Source organism: Fusarium venenatum (assembly GCF_020744135.1).
Source record: "Fusarium venenatum strain MPI-CAGE-CH-0201 chromosome Unknown EDB82scaffold_4, whole genome shotgun sequence".
Classification (NCBI taxonomy): domain Eukaryota; kingdom Fungi; phylum Ascomycota; class Sordariomycetes; order Hypocreales; family Nectriaceae; genus Fusarium; species Fusarium venenatum.
The window spans coordinates 2,028,253-2,044,225 of record NW_027072132.1 but is presented as its reverse complement, the minus strand read 5'-3'; the positions used below and the strand labels follow the sequence as shown (position 1 = coordinate 2,044,225).

Here is a 15,973-nt window from a genome sequence, read left to right as displayed (position 1 = left end):
ATTGGTAATTCGCCACGGAGGGTTGTGGATAGGTTGAAAGAAACAGAATGCATAAAATATTATGCTACGTCTAATGATTTGATTTGCGATACCATACTCGCTCGTTATGTTTAATTCGCCATTACTAGAGGATTGTATTTGGGGATTTGATGGTTTGATAGCATTTCCTTGTTAGATCAGGGACAAAGGAGTTTGGTAGATGAGATGAGCCCAAGTAATATGAGCAAAGAGACAGACAAATACAGACAGAGTCGACACAAACAAAAACACAAAGAAATCGTAAATCAGGGATTGCGCCAAAGTCCCATTCCTAGGATGTGATTCATTTACTCTTTTGTCATTTCCTCTGTTCACATATACTGTATTTGGTAGGGGATAGTTCGTTAGTGGTATAGGTTGTTAAGAGGCGGAGCAAGGCTTAAGCGCCTTGCTGCCTATTCGCAACACACATAGGACTCAGACTTAGTCTAGTGAGTCAAAGTTCCATTGTCAGGCCGCCAACAAAGACGTCAACTTGATATATCTACTAGGCGAACGGACCATTCATGATGCTAGCCATGGATAACAAGACTTCACGCTATCATCGTCTAAGCTCACGCTGATTTATGAGTCAACGGCGAAGAGCCTATCACTTTGTTATTAGTTACTCAACCTATCACGACAGCTTACAGTATATATAAAAGACGGGTTGAACCACAAGACACTGCAGCAGTCATGAGCTCACAGGGAGACAGCCAGCGGTCGCAGGACAGCACCATGACTCTAATGCAGGAGAACGTCTCCGAGGTTCTCTACTTTGCCTACGGCTCCAACCTCTCGACCGAACAGATGCGACAGCGGTGCCCACGCTCTACTCCCGTCGGTCTGGCATATCTCAAGGGCTGGAAATGGATCATCAATGCGCGCGGATACGCGAACGTGGTGCAACTCCCCGTCGACTCGGATGACGATACGCCAGACGCTGAATCCAACAAACAGCTCACTGTGAAGGGAAAAGAGAAGGCTGGAAAGAGGGAGGAGAATGAAGAGGATGGAGTGTACGGTCTGCTTTACCTCGTTCCGTCCGTGGACGAAGAGAGGCTAGATGGTCATGAAGGCGTCCCATGGGCTTACAAGAAGTTCCAAGTGGATGTGAAGTGGGCGAATGCAACAAGTGATGAAGACAGCACGTTGAGAGCATTGATTTACGTTGATGACATGAGGATGGATGAGGATGTGCCAAGGGATGAGTACATTGACAGGATGGAGGACGGTATCGAGGATGCGGTCGAGAACTGGGGCTTGGATGAAGACTATGCGGATAGAGTCATGAGGAGATTCTGGGAGTGATGGATTTTCTATTGTCTTTCTTTGTTGTTTGAAGAATGTTTTTTGCTCGGTGCTTGTTATGTTGTTGATTTCAGTTTGGCGGCTTGATTTACCTAGTTGAGTGCTTTTATGCTGGTATCAGGACAGCACATATGATTCTTTTAGCTAGCGAACAAATAAATTGCAGAGCTACAGGTTAACTTGCTGAATATCTATCTATAAATTGGAATTGAAGTTGTGCTGATATTGAGTCTTTGAGCTATCCATCCCATAAGGAAATTACAGTGCATCGACCACTAAATATTTAAGACATGTCCCTGGACGGACCGAGGTCTCGGATCTCCGAGCTTGATCATCAAGACTACTTACCTACCTCACAATGTTACTTACTAGTCATTGATTCTACTTATAGTATTTAATTGTCTTTGTGGCATTTTTCATCTCAATATTAGTGTTTCCCGAAAGAGTCAGATATCATGGCATCTCGCGCATTCTTGTCTCGACATCTCGTCCGCTCAGCCAGAATATCATCACTACCAATCATCCCACATCAAACCCGTCTCATGACAACCTCACCACCAAGTTTTCCCGCGCTATTCGCCCGTGGCGGAACATCAAATGGCCTAGTAATACAAAGAAAGGACCTCCCTCCCGAGTCCCAATGGAACCAAGTCCTCCCTTCAGCAATGGGCTCGCCTGACCCGTACGTGCGGCAACTCGATGGTGTGGGTTCTGGTATTTCGTCAACTTCAAAGATTGTCATTCTCGGGCCGCCTTCTCGCGATAATGTCGACGTGGACTTTACCTTTGTGCAAGTTGGAATTCAAGATGGAAGTCTTGATATGGCTGGTAATTGCGGAAACATGTCTTCGCTGGTTGGCCCTGTAGCCTGGGATAGTGGTTTGATATCGTCAAAGAGCGTCGAGACGGACCAAGATGGATCACAATGGGCCACGGTGAGATTTCTCAACACTAACACCGACAAAGTAATGTCCTCCAAGTTTCGTGTCGAGGGCTCGCCCTTACGATACACGCACAAAGGAGACTATGCAATGGATGGTGTCCCTGGCACAGGCTCAAAGGTTATCATGAGCTTCCATGATCCCGCTGGCGCAAAGACTGGGAGGGCTCTCCCTACAGGAAATGCAGTGGACACTCTCACGTTAAGTGACGGAACCAAAATCGAAGCATCTCTTGTCGATGTTGGAAATCCTGGCGTCTTTATCAGTACCGAAAGCCTGGGACTGGCTGACCATCTATCCCTCACACCAGCTCTTGTGGAATCAAATGCCGAACTTAAAGATAGGCTGGAAGAGATACGCCAAACAGGTGCTAGCCTCATGGGCCTTGATCCAAAAGTCAAGAGTGTCCCCAAAATTGTTCTGTTGTTTCCTTCAAGCGGCTCATCAGATGTTGATATTCGATGTCTCGCCTTGTCGATGGGTCAGGCACACAAGGCCGTGCCATTGACTCTTGCGCTCTGTCTCGGGGCAGCTTCTCAGCTGAAGGGCACAATTGCGTCAGATCTTATTGACGGAAAGTCGAAGGATACGGTTACTATCGGGCATCCTAGTGGAAAGGTTGATATTGGAACTGTGATTCGTGATAACAGGATTGAGTCTGCACAGCTTTTGAGGACTGCGAGGATACTAATGAAGGGTGATGTATATTATTGATATGTATTTGTTTGTAATTTATGGAATTAACTGGCATTTCTTTACAACTGTGTTGTTTTCCTTGGAGATTAGTTAGCATCGTGCCTCTATCTGTGGCTGATTGCCAACAGTCTGGTCTCGACCATTGACTCTCTGTGTAATCGCTTTTACAAACAACATTATACTAAGATAAATGAATCACTAAGGAACAGTAACTACTTGTATTGTTCCATGCCGTAGAAACACCATGCATGTCTTCAGGGTCGTCACGTGATATCTGGTGGATTAATTAAACCATCTCACCAAGTCTGACCGCGATGCTCATCCTAAGTCGACCTTGTATTTACAAATCAATTAGGGACTACATATTACCACGCTCAATAGTAGCGCTCGGCAACTCCGTGTTTACACATTCATTTATACTTGCATACCGTAGACAAGTCTAGGTCACGCAATGGCTGATCCCATCAACTCTGTACCCGAGCCTGGGCACCCATACTTTCCGTTGGATGCTGTGATCCCAGGCTATCTCCCAAACAGTACTGGAGTCTTTGAACTGATATTTACTTTTGGAGCGATCGCTAGTGCTGTTGTCGGATTCGCCGTGTGGCAGACTACTCGTACTCGAAAACCAGTACGCCCTATCGACCAGTTCGCTGTTGGTTGGTTTGCCTTGTGTAAGTCAGACACTTCTGCATTCAGACAAAACAAGAAATAATTACTGATCAGTCTCTGGACTTTAGGCGGTTTTTTGCATGTAGCTTTTGAAGGTAGAGACCATTCCGGGCCTGATCGCTCACTCACTATACAGCTTCGGGTTGCTGACATGTTCAAGGATACTATCTCGTACATCGCCATCAACTTCCTGGCATGTCGACGCTCTTTGCCCAGCTATGGAAAGAATACACGCTTTCAGACTCTCGATATCTCACCCATGACATATTCACAGTCAGCGTAGAAACCATCACATGTGTAAGTTATCTGGTTGTCTCGTGTTCTCTTGTTTCTTCGCCATCTTACACAGCCTATACAGCTCGCCTGGGGTCCTCTCTCTCTTCTCACAGTGTTCGGTATCTTAAAAGACTGGCACAGCCGCCACGTAGTGCAAATCATTGTATGCACGGCACATATGTACGGTGTAGCCCTTTATTACTTGACCAACTGGAACGAGTCGAGAGTGCATGGCGTGGCGTACAGTCGCCCGGAGACGCTGTACTTTTGGGTATACTACGTGGGATTCAACCTCCCTTGGGCCATCGTGCCCCTTGGTAAGTGCCGAAATGAATCATTGGAGTAAGAGTCCGCGTGCTGTGCTGACTCTCCTTTAGTGCTGTTACATGATAGTTGGTCACAGGTTTCCAAGGCTTTTGCTACCTTAGAAGAGAAGAAGAGGGGGTAATTAGGGATTGGAAAAAGATGAAAAGTCCAACTAGTAATGCGGGTATTGACGGTTTGAGATTCCTCCCGGGTTTGAGGCGGTAAAGATAGATACAAATGCGCAGTGAAACAATACACTGTAGAGTACTCCAACACGACCGAAGGTAGTGTAGACAGAGGCATAGAACTGCGAGTCTCCAATAGTGGATTCTGGCCGATTGCATTCTCGTTACATCCACTTATGCCATGATTAACGATACTCGGCTGCTGCTCATCACCAACATAGGAAGCTAGTACGCCCTGTCACATATAGCATGACATGACATTGAAGTGGTGCATCATGCCATTGTCAATCTTTATTGGGCTGCTAATGGTAAGTCTTTCTTTCTTACAACGATCTGTCGGTCTCGCCTATTTTCAGTAACTCTATGTCGCCCTATCCTATAGATATCCTTTATCCATATTCCTCACACCCCTGACGTGAGGATAGCTACTATATCTCAATATAGGTCTTGTCTCTCGCCTCATTCTAATGCCCAATTGCCCATCCTTTACCGTACTGCCGGGTCCCGAATGCTGCGAGCCGTCCCAACGGTACAATAAGAATGGCAGGCCTCAAACATGTACTTGAATGCCGTGTACTCCCCGAGGGTTGAATAGGGAGCCTTAGACAGGGGAATTGAATCAAGTAAGTTGGCAATGTGATACACCGAACACTATGCATTCAACGTAGTATATAAACTCCTTGGTCCGCATTGATATGCCGTGAGGCTGGCAACATCGGGCAACTGCTTGCTTTCTGAGGCTTCATCTTGGAGTTGAAAACATTCATCAGAGTTCACCAAATGGGAAATAGTAACAGTGATAGTCACACCGCATTCCGATGGGCTTGACGCTGTATGCATGCGTGTGCTTGCTGCCCGGTCGGTGAAGAACAGGGTTAGCAACTACTGCCCACATGCTTCATGTAGATGTTCCGTATTCTACGTTCCACGTTTCAACACCGAATTCGCCATATTTTGAGTATAATCTGTACACAACTCCACATACTACTACTTACAGATTGATATACATGATACTTTTCCATCTGGTGACATCGTCAAAGTAGCAATGGCAGATCAGCGTTCATTCACTAGCCTAATCCCTGTCTCCTGTCCATGATCCCTGTAGCGTCTTTATATATGAGCCATGCATTTTTACAGCCTCATCCGGAGGACCTCCCCGGCTTATAGTTCCAGTATCTAAGTCTTATCTTAGCCAACTTTGAATACTCGTTGCCAACCGCCATTGATTGTGGTCAACAGCTCGAAACATCGCCACTGTCTTGTCATGTGCCAATAAGTGAGGCGTAAGCCAAGAGGCCAACGTTCGATCCTAGTTTCGATCCTGTGAGTATGTGATATCCTATCAAATTCAAGGTGACAGTAAATCATCAATTTGTGGACGGAGATCCCTACTGATATGTCACTTACCGTTGCAGCCACCAAGACCTATGACTTAGTTAAACAGGTGCAAGCATCAGGGGTAATCCGATTTGAGCACGCAGAGAAAACTGAAGCTTCACACAAAGTCTGACGAATACGTGATTGTTTCCATTGAATCCCAACGCCCCTAGAACGGCCACCAATCTGAAAAGGACCACCGCCCTTGTACATGCATCAAATATTGATCGGGACAAGACATAAGAAGTATTCTAGCCATAGACATAGTGCACCAGTAGTTCAACATAAACGCTTCTTACAGGTATCCCTTTAACTTCCTAAACTCCAATGCCCAAAGCCCTGTTCAGCACACATACCCCAAGTACCTAGTTGGCGTGTCCATATGTTATTGATGCAACCTAATCAGAAAAGACTGTGAGGCACATAATCTTGGTGCCTGTTGGCGAAGAAACAGCATCCCGTCTTAGTCCGCAATGCTGCTGCTGCGTGAAGAAGCAGCCGACGTAGGGCGTGGAGGCAGCATCGGTGGGAAAGTTGAGACGGCATTTGCTGTGATAAGTTCAATCTCAAACTTGGGGATGTTCGAAGTGCTGCGGAACAAGGCCGTCAGGTCGTTCCCAAAAGCCGTCATCTCGTACGTGTCGTCTTCTCCCAATGTAACACGGCGGATTGTGGCTCTGACTGGAGGAACACTGTTGTTGCCACGGCCGATGGAGAAAGGATGGCATGGTGGCGTAGAGGAATTCAGAGGGCGCATCACCACCTCATTTATTGCAACTTGTTGCAGGCACTGGACCGTTGGTGAGACATTCGCAAGGATATTTCGCTTGCCATTACCAGGCCAGTTGATGTTGAGACGTGCAGCATGCATCTTACCAGTCGCTGGGTGAGGAGGAATAGGGATGGTTCTGCCCGGGGGCGGGGGAACCATCCCCGGAACTGGTCGACCGCTTGGGATGGAAGAAGGCATTGGTGCTGGACCTAGTGACATCGGATGACCCCATACCAGAGGGTGGTTCGGTATGTGGATAGCTGGCCGTTGGGTAACGCTCATCCCCCACGGAGGAGTACGGCGATGGGTTGCCTCGTCGCTGTCACTGGCCGATTGTGTTTCCGTTCGATCAATGCGTGTGTTGGTCGCTTCGCCTGCACCTCGACCACTGCGATGCCCACGACGGTGACACCGACGAGGAGGAAGTACAGAATCGTCAGAGTCAGACGCAAATGCCTCGCTGTCAGAAGAACCACAGGCAATAACATCTGGTTTCACCAGATCGCCACCACGTATACCAGTTGCGGTCTTGGAACTGGTACTGGGGGGGAGATCATAGCCATGACAGGTTACATATTGATCAACCATACGGGCCGAAGCCTCGTGAAGCAATTCGATGGCTCTCTCGGGTCTTGATGCCTTGTTCTCCAAGATCTTGGTACGCTTTCCACCTTCTGTCTTTAGAACGAAGGCATACCACTGTTCACTTGGGTCGATCCGGGTTAGAACATCGAACTCAGCATCTGAGCTCCCGACGAAGGCACGGCAATTCTCTATTGAACATCAGCTCAGTCAACTGGAAAACCATAACGATGATTCAAAGGGACAAATTGAACATACGTAAGATGAGACTCTCCAGATCTAGGTGATGGGGTGCCATGTCTGACTGTGTAGGAGGTGCTGGATTCTGACAAGCCGAACGAAGTAGGGTCATTGATGAAGAAAGACGTTAAGAAAATGCCGTTCAAGATTTTGAACCAGGCTGACGATTTGTTAAATATCGACCTTGTCGCAAATGAGGAAGTGCAACACCTTTATGTATATATAACAAGAGGCGGAGGTAGGGTGTGTCCCCAAGATTCCCGGATCATCCACACCATAGATAGTGTGATTGCACATCCCGGAGCGCAAATAGCGAGGCGGGCATATGTACATGTCTCTGCCCAGAGTAGGAGGCATGCCTAACCGAGATATAGACTTGGCATACTGTGTTTTGCAAGAGTTGCGCAAACCCACGATGTACTAGTGCCATTCGCCGTACCCAGCCTGTTGTGTAAGTTGGGCACGGTTTGGCAACAGACAATTCGTAATCGTGTACCCAAAACATATTGTTAGAACCTCAAAGGGAAGACGCGTCGTCAAAGAAAGGACACACTGGAAGCAGATGAGCCAAAGGGCTATGCTATCCCCCTAGGGACGAATAGTCAGATTCAGGTACGGATACTATGCACTTGCATTCCCGTCAGGTCAGCCACTTAAGTGTAATGAAACATAGACTACCCAGCCTGCAGCTGCATTAAAGCAACATTTCAGCCAGTGGATTAACCAAGGATCTTCCTTTCTATCGTATTGTAAGCATCCATCCGTACCCTAAGGCCGCTGCCTTGTTTGCCTCCAAGTTGTTTTGTGAAAAACACACAGAGACAAATCAGTATTCTCTGTTCAGAGTTTGTTTTCATTCGGTATTTGTAGAGTATAGAAGGTAGAATAAAGCATTAGCAAGCATGCCATAGAGCAAGTATCTTGTAGCCACAATAGAAAATGGTCAATTAACCCTGAGTGTTGTTTTTACACTTCGCCTTGCTTTTGGAATGATTGGACCACAAGAATCACACACTCTTATCGGCCACAACTCAACAAAGCAATATCATGCTGATACCTACCGGGGGCTTGTCAGCCTAGTAAGGTCGACAGGGAAGCTGAGGTAAGGTGACAGATTCATTTTTAACTATAACATATTTTAGCTTCATCGTCATCCGACACTGAAGATGAGTGTGCGTGGATGTTGCCGCGACGATCTTTACCCCAGTTGCCCCTCTATTGTTGCTTCACTCGAAGTTAGTAATACCTATAGTAGTATGATTGGTTTTGATGTCACTTGTCTTGAAGAAACTATAGACTCAAAAAAAGAAAGGGAAAAAAGAGAGAGAGAGAGAGAGAAAATACTGTCGAGGGATGGAGAGAAGGAACCGTACAATCAAACGAGAACAAGTCTTATTATACTCCACAGAGTCGTAGGTATCGTACATATATATCGGCTTTAGAAGCCGGATTGGAGTCGTTCCAGTCGCGCAGTGACGGCTTCCACCAAGGCTGTCTCTCTGGACAGCAATCCTTGGACTTGTTGCATCTTTGCCCTGCGAACCTCGTGTGGGATCCGTAACTCCGCCGATGGTGTAGCGGGCCCGTCCGTATCCCCTGTTCCCTTGCTCATTGCCTCCACCTCAGCTGCAAGATCCGCCTGCAAGTGTTTGATGTCTTCCAGACGTTTCCACAATTGCTTCGCCTGTGCAGGTGACGGCGCCGCCTTGCCTGCAGCCAACTCCGCGTAATCGGGGGCTGCGATGCTTGCTTCCATCGACTTAACTTCCTCCACAAAAGCACGTTCCTTGGCACTCAAGTCACGTGTTGTTGATTTGCCCACGATCTTTCGCAGATTCTCCAAGCGTTCTGCGAGCTGGCCCTGGCGATCTTTCGCTGTTGCAATGCGCCTAACATACATAGCGTCGTCCGCCTCATCATCGCGGTGCAGTCCATGAATGGTGTCGATCCTTCCCTTTACTTCATTGGCTTTCATAACTTGTTGTTTGAGTTCGCTCTGAAGCAGTTCACATTTGCGGAAAACTTCTGCTGCAGCCACGCCAAGGCGATACGTCTCGTCCGCCAAGACCTTGTGCGCATCGGTAAAGATTTGCAATGTAAGCGGGCTGAGTCTCACTTCCTGGTTCACAATCGTCTTGTGCCGGGATGTGCGGAGCCTCTCCAGTAAAGTAGGCAAGGCAGAACCCTCGTCAAACGCATGCGACGGGTTGAACACAGGGCGAGGCTCGTAAAACTCCAATGGCACCATGCTAGCTTCTCGTTCATAGGTAGGGCTTTCCTGGCGAATTGGCGCAAGATCAGTTTCAGGCATATCGAAGGTCAGAGCAATGGGCTCGTAGGGGGTTGCCGAGAGGAGGAAATAGCCGACATCAGGGTCTCGCAAAACATTGCACGCAGCCAAGGGTACGGCGATGTCGGCGGTAGGTTGCGAGTATATACGGTCCCTTATCGCTTGGGAGTTGACAAGCAGACCAATTCTGAAATCAGCCCCTGCTTCAGAGTCGGAATTCAGCTCACTCTCAAGTCGGAAGATCCAAGAGGTGAGTGATACATATGTGATAGCAGCATGATGGGTGACAAAAAAGCTGTATCGAGATGCGACGTCGAAGCTGAAAACTGGCCAGCTATCCTCGTTGACTTCTACGGGGCTCATTGTATCAATGGCCTGGAAGGACAGGAGAGAAGGGGGATCGGCCTCAGCAAGGAGGCGGCCAAGCTTGTTTTTGTTCTTCGGGGGCAGCCACTGAGCCTGAACGCCTTCGAGATCAAGGTATACACGAACCTGACCGCTCGTTGACAGCAAACAGACAACAGTGAGAGACAGGCCCTCCTGATCTCCGTCGTCTATATCCAAATCCTCTTCCTCACCCATCATGAGATCTTCAGTCTCGGTCTTTTTTCCAATCACAAGCATATCAGTGACCGAAGTATCCAGCTCATCACCAGTATCAGGGTCCGATTGAAGCTCGAATGGGCCCTGCAGGCGAGGGATAGCACCGGGACGGCTCGGCCGTGTGTAAACTTCTGTGATTGGGTCTCCAATAGGCCCGTCCACGATTGCTGGCTCTTGAGCATCCAGTTCGCCCATCCATTCTAATTGTTGCTGAGCGAGCAGCTTGTCCTGCTCGCTAACCTCGGGGTCGTCTTCAATACTGGCAACTGTAGTGACGATTGATACTGAAAGGGAGGGGATCAGTGTTGGGGGAGGTGCCCATTTCTGGGGAAGCAGAGGGCATAAGGCGTAAACATCCCCCTCTCTCATTGCGATCCACAGAGTCATTGAGTTCCAGCCACCCGCTCCTTTAGTAGAGAAACTTGCAGCAGCCACCTCCATGTCGAACGAATCGGGAGAAAAGGCCTTGTTGGTATTTGTTGTCGAGGCAGAGAAATCTTGGTCCAGGCTCGTGGCATCCACCAGTTTCTTCAGGTCGACAGACGTACTAGGTGTGTCAAATGACCATCGATCGGTAGTTGATAATTCCCAGACACGAACAATAGCATCCGCGGTAGTCGTGACAATGCATGAACCATTGACTCCTAATGGATGCCATAGGGCTGAGGCGATGGGTGATCGGGACGTAACATGAGTGGTAGGTCCAAGGGTGAAGATCTTGGGCTTCAGAGGGCTGGTGTCACCGCTGGTGAGGTGTGAAGGATCTGGTAGAACGCAGATGTGGATGGTGTGTGTAGTGAGAATGGCCAAAAAGCCCGAGTTCGGGGAAATGATAAGTTGTCGAATGTCATCTGCGACAGGTGTTTTGATCGTCTTGCAACACCAAGTTAGTAATACGTTTGCAAAGCATAATATCCAAACATACCCTCAACCCAGCAGTGTTTTCTAGATTGTCATCGTCAAACGACTCTGTAGAGTCTTCACGCTTGATGCGGACGCCTTGCGACGATCTGCTCTTTGAACGACGGTTCGTCCATTCGTCCTTCAAGTACGCAAGGTCTCCCCAACGAATTTCACGACCAACAGCGGCAAATACCTCAGTGCCCCGATGAGCAATTGTTCTGCGCGGGCCAGGAATAGTCTTCTTCTTGGAGGAGTAGTTTGACTCCAGCCCACGAGACTTGGTAGGTTCAGACGATTGCTCAAAGAGACGGTGGCCGGGAGCATTGCCTGACAGCCAAGCTGCCGAATAGCTCTTGACCTTGGGCATGGTAAGTAACCAAAGCCGAAATTCGTTAGCTAGTATTTGATTCCAATTTGAAAGGCTTGTGGTATGAGTTCTGAAAGTTTACGGGTTTAAAGAATATATGTGTATGCAAATGTAAGTCGCGATATGAAATGGCAAAGAAAATAAACGAGGCTGAAGGTCTAGGCCTGGCGCAAAATACGTCGCTGAAGGTCAACTTTAGGTGCTAAGTTTAGGCGGGCAGGTACGCGCTTGTCACCACGGCAGCACAGCACCACAAGACAAAGCCACTAGCACCGCCACATTTGTAGATATGGCCCACTCTCTCGGCGCAAGGCTGCTTGAGCTACACCAACATCTATCATCACGATCATTCAACACTTCAGGATTTATATGCAGACTTGTCGCATGAACAATCTTTTGACAAAGGACCTTTGAGATTCATAAAAACCAAACATCGATCGCTCCATCAATACAAGGCACAATGCGACCTGGCGTTAGAAGCACAGTAGAGCGCCTTGATAGGCCCAGCGCCTACTATCAGAACCGCGTACGATCTCCCCTACGCGCTCTTCAAAACCGTCTACTAATACAATGCTAGAACAAGCGAAGACGCGATCGCGATGACGATAACAACCAACCACAAGAGCCCCAGGTCGATCCTTTGGCCAATGCCACAACTCTCTATGTTGGCAACCTGTTTGTCTCCCCAAGTCTAGGTTCAGAAACGATGGTCAAAATCTAACTTTTTGTGCCACCAAAAGGTCTTTCTACACAACCGAAGAACAAGTTTACGAGCTTTTCGCAAAGTGCGGCGAAATCAAGCGCCTCGTCATGGGCCTCGATCGTTTCAACAAAACGCCTTGCGGTTTCTGCTTCGTCGAGTATTTCACACACGAGGACGCTCTTGATTGTTTGAAGTACATCGGTGGCACAAAACTCGACGAACGCATCATTCGTACCGATCTGGACCCTGGTTTTGAGGAGGGCCGCCAGTACGGTCGTGGCAAATCTGGCGGTCAAGTACGTGACGAGTACCGCGAGGACTTTGACGAGGGCAGAGGAGGAATTGGTAGGGCGATACAGGCCGAGGAACGAGACGAGTATGCTGAGGGAAAGTAGTCGGGTGCATTAGAAGCAGAGGCTGTCCCTGGAGCGAGATTTGGGACTCGATACCCTTAATTTAAAACAGAAAGACTTCATCAATTGAGAAGACCTGCAATTCCTACTACCTATGTGCCTTTGTGGCATGTTTTCCTTTGTCTTCCGTTCCAATGCGCATCCTTAATCTATCCCTTCACTTTCATATAGGACCGCAGCCAAAGCTTTTGTGTTGTATTTTGGCAAATATTGTCATTATCTCGCAATTCGTAATTGAAACAAAGGTGTTGTACATGTACCCCAACATGGATCTGCTTGTAATTCCCATTGTGGGATGAATACGCCGTTCTCCATATGATCTTCGACCCGGTAGTCCTGCTTCTTCGACCTCGTGAAATCGATTCTCTAGTAACCAGGGGGGTTGACTCGCTGTGATACTCTTGTCCACTTGGGTAGCTCTATTGGAATATCAGTATGGGTCTGAAAACAATAAGTTGATCTGAACGGAGGAACATACTGTGAATACCCTTGCGGTAACGCTTAGCCTTGCGGTCAAACATGGTGTATTTATCCTTTGGCAGCATTTCAGCCTCAGTAGGCATCTCAGCCTTCCATCGGTCAAGGGCCTCGAGAGTCTGTCCCTTCTTGGCGAGAGCAGCGTCAACGGTTGCTACAACATCGTCGACGGCTCGGAGACGAAGTCGGTGGCGGCGCTTCTGGAACTTGGACAGCCTCCATGGGACCTTCCAGAGAAGGCCACCAGATAAAGGGTTCGTGATGCGAAATGCGCCGAACATCGTGGAGGATTGTTGCGGATTTGGAGGCACAGTCGGAAGAGGGTTTAGGTGATTGTCGAATGAACGTCAACTTTTTCCGACAGACGGCGGCTGTTGCAGCCGCGCGGGGAGATTAAGCGCAGAACCATGAAATGGTTGGCTACATTAAGCGAAAGATAACGAGACAGCCTACTGGGTAGCAGAAAAAATGGCCTACTAAGTCTTAGGGTATAAAAACAAGTAGTCTTAGAACTATTGCCAAAGGGGCTTAAAGTGACCTACTAATTTCGTCTCTTATGCTTCCAGCGGTCAATTTTTCTGATACCCCAGGGACAGCTAAACGTAGGCCGTTCAGTGGGGATGTAGTACCTAGGTACATACTGCAGTGGGGGTTAGCTACGAAGCTGAGTTACAGCAGCCCATACCTTACATTCCATTCAACACCCAACCTACACCTCGGCGCAAAAGACAACCATAATCTTAACGAATGTATCAGACTCCCAAATTGCCATCATACTCCAGGAAAACAGAACAAATCTCCTGCCACACAGTTGATCACCACGCGACATCATGAGTTATTACTTTGCCATCGTTGGCACTCAGGACAACCCGCTATTTGAACATGAATTCGGCACATCGAAACAGGGCGGCGATGGCCAGTCGCGCTTCAGTGATCAAGTCCGTCATTTGAACCAGTTTATCCTACATTCAAGTCTTGATATCGCAGAGGAAGTGCAGTGGTCGCATGGACAAATGTAAGTGGTCACAACGCACCCAAGGGGTGTGCTTGAGAGTAGGGGAAGGGGCTTTGCTGCATCGCGAATCGAAGTCGACATTGCTTCACAGAGAGCTGACTTCCTGGCCTTGACATTATCTAGGTACCTAAAGTGTATCGACAAATTCTTCAACAATTATATCTCATGCTTCGTCACTGCCGGCAACGTCAAATTCCTCCTCCTTCATCAACCCATCGTCCCGACTGGCACATCATCGCGATCATCAACCGCTATCGGCGCCAACCCTACCAGCCAGGCCACAGAAGAGGCTATCAAGTTGTTCTTTACAGAGGTGTATGAGAATTGGGTCAAGGCGATTATGAGTCCTTTCTACCGTGCCAACATGGAGGTACGCAGTCCTATCTTCAGGACGCGGGTAGCAGCAGCAGGGAGAAAATATCTTTGAGTTTAGACAGAGTTACGTGTTCTTATGATACCATATGTTTGCATTTTCAAGAATTAACAGTATACTGAATGCTTTCTTCATCGAAATGTGGTTTGATACGAATGCTTCTACTAGCGGTCAGAGGGATGGCAAGCGATCACGAATAAGCATGCAAGAAGCCAAGGGAGCGGAGTTAAATGTTCAATGTGGTATTCATTTCGCAAGGTCGTCTTCCATGACGCCTAATGGTAATATCATATCCGTGTTTCCCCAACGCCGTGTCAAATACATCCATCCCAGTATCTGCAAATGTGCGACTGTACAATCCTTCTCAAAGCCAAAAGAGCCACCCGGTGTGCAAGTAAATGCTTAACCACCGAAACCGTAGAGGGTACGGCCCTGTCGCTTCAGGGCGTAGACGACGTCGAGAGAAGTGACGGTCTTGCGCTTGGCGTGCTCAGTGTAGGTGACAGCATCACGGATGACACCCTCGAGGAAGGTCTTGAGAACACCGCGGGTCTCCTCGTAGATCACTGAAAGAACTTGTTAGCATCTTGCTTATGAACAAGCAGAGCATAGTTGGTAACTTACTGGCAGAGATACGCTTGACACCACCACGACGAGCGAGACGTCGGATAGCGGGCTTTGTGATACCCTGAATGTTGTCTCGCAAAATCTTTCGGTGACGCTTAGCACCACCCTTGCCGAGGCCCTTGCCGCCCTTGCCGCCTGAGAGATGGTTAGTGACTGTTATGAAGCTCATGATAAATGCGATACATCGACGTGTTGGGCATGTCTGTGGAAAACCGCCCATCGCAGATGGTGCATCAAATCGATAAAGTACTTACGTCCAGTCATGTTGATAGATGAGATAAGTATTTGATGAAAAGAGATGAATGTGGCGCGTTATCGAGATGTTTAAATGCCGTTTGGTTGGAAGACGCGTTTGAGATGCGGAGTGAGAAGAGTAGAAGGGGAAATTGAAGGCTGTGGGGGGGCGAGCAGGAGAGAAATAAATACGTGCAGGCAATCAGTAAAAAACAACGCTTGCAGGCACCGAAAATCACTGGTAAAATGCGGGCATAATCACTGAAAAATGGGCACCTAAAATCGTGTAATTCAAACGCTATACTGCTTGTAGAAGCGCGCATGAGTGGCTCTGATGTCCAATTTTTTGATTGGTCAGATGCTTAGATCACTCCCGCCCCAAGCTGCAGAAATGGAACAGTAGTAACTGAAATGACAAAGGCGGGGAGTGGTAGAGTGGATCCAGCTACCAAACGCGCAAAGTCGCGTGCAACTAGCAATTACTACCTTAGCTTTATGTTAAACAAAGGACCAGAACCTAATGGATCAGATCTTTGACATCAGTAGGTGTCTTTATTGAATGATCCAGCTCATGTACGTCAGGCATGGTGGT

General features: G+C 48.0%; 7 protein-coding genes across 7 annotated transcripts; 3 read left to right on the top strand and 4 right to left on the bottom strand.

Annotated features, from left to right (window-relative positions):
* Positions 1-714: 714 nt before the first annotated feature.
* Positions 715-4,362, top strand: EDB82DRAFT_548089 (PrpF protein-domain-containing protein; the record flags this gene model as incomplete). The annotated part of the gene is made up of 6 exons (XM_065609519.1): positions 715-1,305; positions 1,761-2,972; positions 3,400-3,640; positions 3,913-3,935; positions 3,997-4,231; positions 4,292-4,362. 6 exons carry the CDS (start codon positions 715-717, stop codon positions 4,360-4,362), a joined length of 2,373 nt encoding a protein of 790 aa, XP_065463263.1.
* Positions 4,363-6,245: 1,883 nt separating this feature from the next.
* EDB82DRAFT_529207 (uncharacterized protein) lies at positions 6,246-7,488 on the bottom strand (the record flags this gene model as incomplete). The annotated part of the gene is made up of 2 exons (XM_025737517.1): positions 6,246-7,327; positions 7,395-7,488. The coding sequence occupies 2 exons, from the start codon at positions 7,486-7,488 to the stop codon at positions 6,246-6,248; spliced, it is 1,176 nt and encodes a 391-aa protein (XP_025592370.1).
* Positions 7,489-8,814: 1,326 nt separating this feature from the next.
* EDB82DRAFT_529206 (uncharacterized protein) lies at positions 8,815-11,539 on the bottom strand (the record flags this gene model as incomplete). Its single annotated transcript, XM_025737516.1, has 2 exons — positions 8,815-11,142; positions 11,195-11,539. The coding sequence occupies 2 exons, from the start codon at positions 11,537-11,539 to the stop codon at positions 8,815-8,817; spliced, it is 2,673 nt and encodes an 890-aa protein (XP_025592369.1).
* Positions 11,540-11,875: 336 nt separating this feature from the next.
* EDB82DRAFT_512779 (uncharacterized protein) lies at positions 11,876-12,729 on the top strand. Its single transcript, XM_025737515.2, has 3 exons — positions 11,876-12,065; positions 12,117-12,214; positions 12,280-12,729. The coding sequence occupies exons 1-3, from the start codon at positions 12,000-12,002 to the stop codon at positions 12,635-12,637; spliced, it is 522 nt and encodes a 173-aa protein (XP_025592368.1). The 5' UTR covers positions 11,876-11,999; the 3' UTR covers positions 12,638-12,729.
* On the bottom strand, positions 12,730-13,555 carry EDB82DRAFT_512776 (mitochondrial 54S ribosomal protein mL60). The gene is made up of 2 exons (XM_025737514.2): positions 13,134-13,555; positions 12,730-13,074 (listed from the first exon to the last, which is right to left on the bottom strand). Exons 1-2 carry the CDS (start codon positions 13,411-13,413, stop codon positions 13,022-13,024), a joined length of 333 nt encoding a protein of 110 aa, XP_025592367.1. The 5' UTR covers positions 13,414-13,555; the 3' UTR covers positions 12,730-13,021.
* A 90-nt stretch (positions 13,556-13,645) lies between these two features.
* EDB82DRAFT_512774 (Sedlin) lies at positions 13,646-14,736 on the top strand. The gene is made up of 2 exons (XM_065608925.1): positions 13,646-14,147; positions 14,271-14,736. Exons 1-2 carry the CDS (start codon positions 13,963-13,965, stop codon positions 14,572-14,574), a joined length of 489 nt encoding a protein of 162 aa, XP_065463262.1. The 5' UTR covers positions 13,646-13,962; the 3' UTR covers positions 14,575-14,736.
* EDB82DRAFT_579163 (histone-fold-containing protein) lies at positions 14,737-15,611 on the bottom strand. Its single transcript, XM_025737512.2, has 3 exons — positions 15,402-15,611; positions 15,145-15,282; positions 14,737-15,086 (listed from the first exon to the last, which is right to left on the bottom strand). Exons 1-3 carry the CDS (start codon positions 15,409-15,411, stop codon positions 14,923-14,925), a joined length of 312 nt encoding a protein of 103 aa, XP_025592365.1. The 5' UTR covers positions 15,412-15,611; the 3' UTR covers positions 14,737-14,922.
* Between the last annotated feature and the right edge of the window lie 362 nt (positions 15,612-15,973).

Coding starts and splice junctions, on each gene's coding strand:
- EDB82DRAFT_512774 (XM_065608925.1), top strand. CDS start 13,963: ATGAGTTATTACTTTGCCATCGTTGGCACTCAGGACAACCCGCTATTT. Junction 14,148..14,270: donor CAGTGGTCGCATGGACAAAT/GTAAGTGGTCAC, acceptor GACATTATCTAG/GTACCTAAAGTGTATCGACA.
- EDB82DRAFT_579163 (XM_025737512.2), bottom strand. Junction 15,087..15,144: donor TGTCAAGCGTATCTCTGCCA/GTAAGTTACCAA, acceptor AAGTTCTTTCAG/TGATCTACGAGGAGACCCGC.
- EDB82DRAFT_512779 (XM_025737515.2), top strand. CDS start 12,000: ATGCGACCTGGCGTTAGAAGCACAGTAGAGCGCCTTGATAGGCCCAGC. Junction 12,066..12,116: donor GCGCCTACTATCAGAACCGC/GTACGATCTCCC, acceptor ATACAATGCTAG/AACAAGCGAAGACGCGATCG. Junction 12,215..12,279: donor ACTCTCTATGTTGGCAACCT/GTTTGTCTCCCC, acceptor TGCCACCAAAAG/GTCTTTCTACACAACCGAAG.
- EDB82DRAFT_512776 (XM_025737514.2), bottom strand. CDS start 13,413: ATGTTCGGCGCATTTCGCATCACGAACCCTTTATCTGGTGGCCTTCTC. Junction 13,075..13,133: donor TTACCGCAAGGGTATTCACA/GTATGTTCCTCC, acceptor ATATTCCAATAG/AGCTACCCAAGTGGACAAGA.